Here is a 7,436-nt window from a genome sequence, read left to right on the forward strand (position 1 = left end):
ATGCAAAAGATAGTCTCTGATCTCATTGACTCCTTCATGAAGAATCTCCACAACGTCACAGGGACCCTCATGACTGATACAGACTTTGTCTCTGCTGTGAAAAGAAGTTTCTTTGGTCATGGAAGCCAGAAGGCCACTGATATCATGGATGCCATGCTGAGTAAGCTATACAATGTGATGTTTACCAAGAAATCTTCTGAGAATATCAGGAAAACCAAGGACCAGTCTGAGATTTATTCCGTTGTCTCCATGAAAGGAATGGGTGACCCTAAAAACCGAAATGTAAACTTTGCATCAATGAAATCTGAAGGTAAACTGAGGGAAAATGTGTACTGTCCGCCACACAAACCGGAGGAGAAGAGTTGTGCCGAAACTTTGGGTGAACACATTATCAAAGAGGGACTGACCTTATGGCATAAATCTCAGAATAAAGAAGGACAACTTCCAGGTTTCCAGCATGCGATATTTGCAGCTCCCAACAAACAGTATAAGCCTGTACCAGACATTCCCCTAGGATATCCTCTGGATACTTGCAACCTCAATCCCCCTATGCATGACCCAGAGAAACCTGAGAATTTTGATTCAGACTCCTGGGCCAAGGACCTGATTGTATCTGCCTTGCTTCTGATTCAATACCACCTTGCCCAGGGAGGAAGCATGGATGCACAGAGCTTCCTTGAAGCTGCTGGCAGCACCAACTTCCCTGCCAACAAGACCCCTGCAGTTCCTGATGAGACCAAGCCTAAGTCTCCTCATATGGAAGGTAACCAAGAAGAAGCAGAAAAGAAGGATCTAATGAGTGTTTTTTTTAACTTTATCCGGAATTTACTTAGGGAGACCATTTTCAAGAGCGACCGTAGCTCTGAACGCAAGGTGCCAGAACAGCCAACTAAGGAAGAATATAGCCACCTGTGTGAAAGACCTGTAACCCCTTCTCCCATCAAACTAAGTGAAGGTGATGAAGCTGGTGGTGCCTTTGCTGGGCTGACCAAGATAGTTGCCAACTCACTAGATGGCCACATGAATGGGGAGATGATAGAACATCTGATGGACTCAGTGATGAAGTTATGTCTCATTATTGCCAAGTCTTGTGACTCTCCCTTGGCAGAGCTGGGAGATGATAAGTCTGGGGATGCCAGCAGGCCACCTTCAGCCTTCCCAGATAGTTTATATGAGTGTTTACCAGTAAAGGGCACAGGGACAGCAGAGGCTCTCTTGCAGAATGCCTATCAAACTATCCATAATGAATTGAGATGTATATCAGGACAGCCCCCAGAAGGGTGTGCAGCACCTAAAGTGATTGTCAGCAATCATAACCTAACTGATACAGTTCAGAACAAGCAACTCCAAGCTGTACTTCAATGGGTAGCTGCCTCTGAGCTCAATGTTCCTATTTTGTACTTTGCTGGTGATGATGAAGGAATCCAGGAGAAGGTAAGGAAGTAGTCAGAGGAATTTGGAAATATTTATTAACAGTCAATTAGGGTTTTAAGTTTTCTTTCTGAATGGGAAGATAACCATAAGAAGGGTAAAATGGGGACAGTAAGAATTTGAAGATCATGCCTCTTGGCAGAGATAATGGACAAAGTAAAATTAGATTTTGCCAAATAAGAGTCATATCAAAGGGGAAAGGGAGAGGGATATATGATAAATCAAATCTAATCCTTTTTTTTTTTTTTTGTATATATATCAATGGGCTTGCACAGATGAGGAATCTCCAAGAAAGAGACTTGGTGAAAGAATCAGATTAAGATCTGGCTGAATTTTGGATAGGACAGCATTGCCCAAAGAATGAGAAGGGGCTGCTGGGAAACATCCCAGGGATGTTTTGAGGGGGTGGAGGGTGAGGGATCTCGATTTATGACCTTTTCAAACCTGTCATTAATCTCTTAGCTGTTTGTTTACAAAGTGTTAGGGATTTGAAGGGACTTGACAAATGAAGGACTTCCCCTCATTCTAAATGCTGAATCAATTGAGAAGTGAGATTAAAGAATAAGGCAGATGATAAATCAATTTATCACTGTTATTACTAATAAAGGTAAGTGTGCCTTCTAACTCCTAGCTTCCCCTAATGAAGGCCTTGAAACTGCTCACTGAAGGAACATTTTGAGCCTAGAAAGCATGAACACTTATCCAAGTTGCTGCTTCATGTTACTTAGAGGAATTAAGAAAAGAGAGACCATCCCATCCCCCCACCCCCCACACACACACCCTGTTTAGGATTTTGGATTATTTTGTCTCAATTGAGAAAAGTGGAACGATGGTGGTTATCAATTAGGTAATAAGGGATTACTTATAAAAATAACTCATCATAGAACAAAAAAAATTAATAAGAGATATTTTATATATGCCAAATTCTAAAGTGACAATATAGCTGATGATGTAATTTTCCAAAATGATACATTTTTTAAAAATCTTATTTGACTTAAATCTGTAATTCCTGAAAAATTCAGTGTATATGAAAATGTTCTAAAATGCTTGTAAAAAAAAAAAATTCATCCTCATAGAAACCAAAGGATGTGGAGGAAGAAGCTTTCTCTGTTTAAGTGGTTTTAGATTATTTTGAATTAGAATGTCTGTAATATAATCTAAAATGTGCCCAATAGATTTGCAGTCCTTCTCTTATACAAACACAAACACATATACCCATGCATTTTTGCTCATTGTAAAGATAAAGACAGTCATCTATTTTATTAAAGAAAAAGAGTGGAAAGGATGGCAGCAGCGCATCCAAACTTTAACTAATGTTTTGCATTGATCATCAGTATGTTTTTAGGAACAGTTAGGTGAACTATACCTCAAAGAAATTACTTAAAATAGATTTGAGATTTCTTTTTGGAAAAGGATTTACTAAATGCATACAAATATTCTCATGCTGACGTAGGTGATTAAACCCAGTAGCACTGGAATGCCCATGAGCCTAATTCCTTGAAATAAATTTGTATACATTTTTGAATAGGTAATGTGTGCATAGTTCAAAATCCAAAGGCACAAAAGGATGTATAGTGAAAATTAAGGTTTTTTTTTTCTCATCTTTATCTTCCATCCTGTTGCTCTCCCTAAAGAAAACCATTCTGATTGATTTCTTGCTTATCTTTTGAGAAATACATATGCATACACAAATAAATACTTATATGTATATAGCTTAATTTTTAGGTTTCAAAAGATAGTAATGTATATATGTATGTGTATGTGTATATATGTATATATTCTTTCTAATGGCTGCATATTACTTTATTTTATAAAGGTACTGTATTTAACCACTCTCCCATGTATGGACACTTCAGTTACCAATATTTTGCTACTATAAGCAATGCTGTTTGCCTAAAATCAAATGTATCTGTATGTGCTAAATACTTAGCAAAGGAATTTCAAGGTCACTATTAATGTGTGTTTGTGTATTTGATATAAATTCCCATATTGCCTTTTGTAGAGCTTGCATCAATTTGCACATCTACAAAAACAATATGAGTGCCTATTTTCCATACTTTAATCAACAATGAGTGCCAGACTTTTGATATTTACCAAGTTTTGCCTTACTTTGCACTTGTCTTATTAGAAATGAGGGTGAAAATCTTTTCATATGTTTAAGAGCCATTAGAATTTCCTTTTTCATAGGTGAATTGTTTATAAGTTCTGCCTGTTTTTATATTGGGTGATTGTTATTTTTCTTGTTGATCTGTAAGAGTTTTACATACAAGGAAATTAGCCTTTGTGGTATGAAATGTATTTTTTAATCATTTGTCTTTCGATGCATTTTTTCTTTTTCGTTTTTGCCATATAGAATTTTTAAAATATTTATATAGTCAAATCTAAGACATTTTTTCTTTTATTTTTCCTGTATTTTTTGTCATATTTTGAAAGACAGTCTTCATTCCAAGATAATAAAACTCGCCCATGTTTTCTTCTAGTACTTAAGATTTTTTAAAAAAATATTTGACTGTGATCCATTTTGAATTCATTTTTATATAAAGTATAAAAATGAGGTAGGGATGCAATCTCTTCATTGTTTCCAGATGGCTACCTGATTCTTTTTCTGAGCATTCTTTTGTTTCATTGAATTGTTTGACTATTCTTACCATTTTAACACTATTTGAATAGCACACTGTTAGAATTACTGTTATTCTATAATGTTTTAATATTTGTTAAGACTAGAGACTCCTTATTTCTCTATCTCAGAATTTTCTAGGCTGTATTACTCAATTTCTACCCTGAGCCTCAGGCAACCATTAACCTGATTTCTGACATTTTATACAATGGAGCCATAAAATATATAGTCTTTTACATCTGGCTGTCCATAGTGTATTTTTGAGATTTATCCATGTTGTAGTATGTATCAGTAGTTCATTCCTTTTTATTGCTGAACAGTATTTCATTATGTGGATATGCCTCATTTTATTTATCCACTCACCAGTTAAAGGACCTTTGGATTGGTTCCACTTTTTGCTGTTATAAATAACGCTATGAACATTTATACACAAGTCTTTGTGTGCACATATGCTTTCATTTCTCTTGGATATCAAGGTGTGGAATTGCTGCATCTTATGGTAAGTATATCTTTAAAAAATGCCAAATGTTTTCCAAAATGACTGTACCATTTTACATTCTCACCAATAATTTATGTAGGTTTTAGTTTCTCCACATCCTCATCAACATTATAGCTATTATTATGGTAACTGATTGTGGATTTAATTTGACATATACACATTAAAATGACTAGAGATGTCGAACATCTTTTTATGTGCTTATTACCCATTCATATATTCTTCGTTAAATCAGCTGTGCAAATCTTTTGCCCATATTTTGACTGGGTTGTTTTCTTCTTGTTATAAAGTTATAAGAATTCTTTATATATTCTGGATTCAAGTCCTTTATCAATATATGATTTGCAAATATTTTCTCTCAGTCTATGGCTTGTCTTTTTACTTAATGGAATCTTTTGAAGAACAAAAGTTTTAACGATGAAATTTAATTTGTCATCTTTTATTTTTATTGCTTGTGCTTTTGTTGTTATATATGATCTTTGCATAATCCAGTGGTTCCCAACTGGAAGCAGTTTTGCCCCCAAGGGACATTTGGTAATGTATGGAGACATATATTTTCTTCACCACTGTGAGGGAGTTGCTACTGGAGTGTATTGGATAGAGGCCAAAAATGCTGCTAAACATCCTGCAATGAACAGGACAAGTCCATGACAAAGAAATATCTAGCCCATAAGGTCAATACTATTAGATTGTGAAACACTGACCTAACCGAAGGTTATGAAGATTTTCTTCTTTGTTTTCTTCAAAACGTTCGATAATTTCAACTCTCATATTTAGGTTTGTGATACATTTTGAGTTCATTTTTGTGTATGATATAATGTGTAGGGATCTAAGTATTTTGCATGTGGATATGCAGTTGTCTCAACACCATTTGCTGAAAAGATAAATGGATATCTGACCCTTTTGAATTATCTTTCCCTTTATAAATCCCTTTAAAAATTAATTGACCATAAATATTAAGGTTCAAGTTTTCTTTTTATTGGTGTTTCCATATATTATTCCATAATATTACTTTTAACCTACCTATATCATCTGAAGTGAGTTTTTTGGTAGGTAGCATATTGTTGGGTCATTTTTTTTTTTTTTTTTATCCATTCTGACAATTGGTGTGTTTAGAACCTTTACATTTAGTCTAATTATTAATATGTTTAGATTTAGGTATACTGTTTTAATATTAGTTCTGCTTATTCTATTTTTTCTTCCTGTTTTTACTCATCATTGCCTTCTTTTAGATTACTTAAACATATTTAATATTCCATTTTAATTTATCTATTGTGTTTTGATTGTCTTTTTCCGTAGTCTTTTTTGATGATTTCTCTAAGGATTACAATACACATACTTAACTCTTCAGAGTCTATATAGAATAAATGGCTACCACTTAAACCAGAATATAGAAATCTTACTACCATTTAGGCCCCTTTATGCTTCCCTCTTATGTTGTAGTTATTTCATGTATTTGATCGGCATACATTGAAAAACTCTTAATGTTATTTTTGCTTTCAACCATAAAACATAGTTTAAAGAACTGAGAATAGTTTATTATTTATACTGAGAATTTTACTGTTTCTATTGTTCTTCATTTATTACCGATGTTCCAGTTTCCTTCTGATATCATTTTCCTTTTGGCTGAAGAACCTGGAACACATTGTCTGGCAAAAAATTCTCTTAATTTTCTTTAACATAAAATTTTCTTTATTTGACCTTTATTCCTGAAGTATATTTTTGCTGGATATAGAATTCTAGTTTGACAAGTTTTTTTCTTTTAGTGCTTAAAAAATGTTGCGCCATTTCCTTCTGGCCCCTGTACTTTCTGATAAGAAATCTGTTGTCATACAAATTGTTGTTTCCCTATAAATAATGTGTCATTTTTCTCTGGCTGCTTTTGGTATTTTTTCTTTTTCTTTAGTTTTAAGCAATTTGGTTATGACAAGTCTTAAAGTGAATTTCTTTGGGTTTATCTTATTTTAGGTTCACTGAGCTTCTTGAATTTGTTATACCTTTTGGCAAATTAGAGAAGCTTTCATCTATTATTTCTTCAAGTATTTTTTTCTGCACCACCCTTTTTTTCTCTTCTTCTGGGATTCGAATTGCATAAATGTAAAACTTTTTAGAATTGTCCCACGAGCCTTCAAGCTCTGCTTATTTTTCCAATCTTTTTTGAAAGAAGTTTAATCAGGCCTGTATTCTTCAGTGTGGCTAATATCTTTTGCTCTATCTTCCAGTTTACTGACTCTATCATCTTCATTCTGCCCATCCAATATATTTTCATTTTGGATTTTTTTTAGCTCTAAAATTTCCATTTTGTTTTTCTTTATATCTTCTTTTTGCCAAGACTTTGTCTTTCTATTTGTTTTAACAGTATTTGTATGTACTTCAATTTCTCATATGGAAATTTCTCCTTCTGAAAAAGCTCCTGGACTGTGGCCTATTTATTTGCCCTTTGACTTTGTATCATAGAGTCAGGTACAGAATGCATAAAATAAAAATCGGGTTACTTTAGTTTGCTGCTGCTAGAATTCCAGACGAATGGCAATGTACTGTGTTCATATTGGAATGGCCGCTTTGGATAATTTTTCTCATTTTATGCTTAGAAAGAGAACTAAATGTAGGGTTAATGTCCATGTAAGCAAGGACATAAAATTTAAAAATTACAGTTAAAGGGCTCCAGGTGTGTGGTTTCCTTGGGATCCAATGGGGAAATAAGGTAGAGAAATCTCAGAAATGAAAAAATAATCAGATAGCAGAAGTAAAATGATGTTGGGCTGAGAGATCCTGCCAAAGGGTATGAATTTTGCTTCTGCTAATTTCTACCACTGTATTACTAACAAATCTCTCTACCTCTCTGGGAAACATTTTCAGGAGGGTTGGTTGGGTCTTTGAACTGCATTCCTG

General features: G+C 34.2%; 1 protein-coding gene across 1 annotated transcript in view; it reads left to right on the forward strand.

Moving 5' to 3' along the window:
* Positions 1-7,436, forward strand: part of AKAP3 (A-kinase anchoring protein 3) — a 17,072-nt gene that overhangs the window by 8,994 nt on the left and 642 nt on the right. Inside the window, exon 2 of the mRNA XM_025040961.1 lies at positions 1-1,434. This exon is cut by the window's left edge and continues 912 nt beyond it. Within this exon, the coding sequence (XP_024896729.1) occupies positions 1-1,434 (1,434 nt within the window). The remainder of the gene's footprint in view (positions 1,435-7,436) is intronic.

Source organism: Pteropus alecto, unplaced genomic scaffold (genome assembly GCF_000325575.1).
Source record: "Pteropus alecto unplaced genomic scaffold, ASM32557v1 scaffold76, whole genome shotgun sequence".
NCBI classification, from domain to species: domain Eukaryota; kingdom Metazoa; phylum Chordata; class Mammalia; order Chiroptera; family Pteropodidae; genus Pteropus; species Pteropus alecto.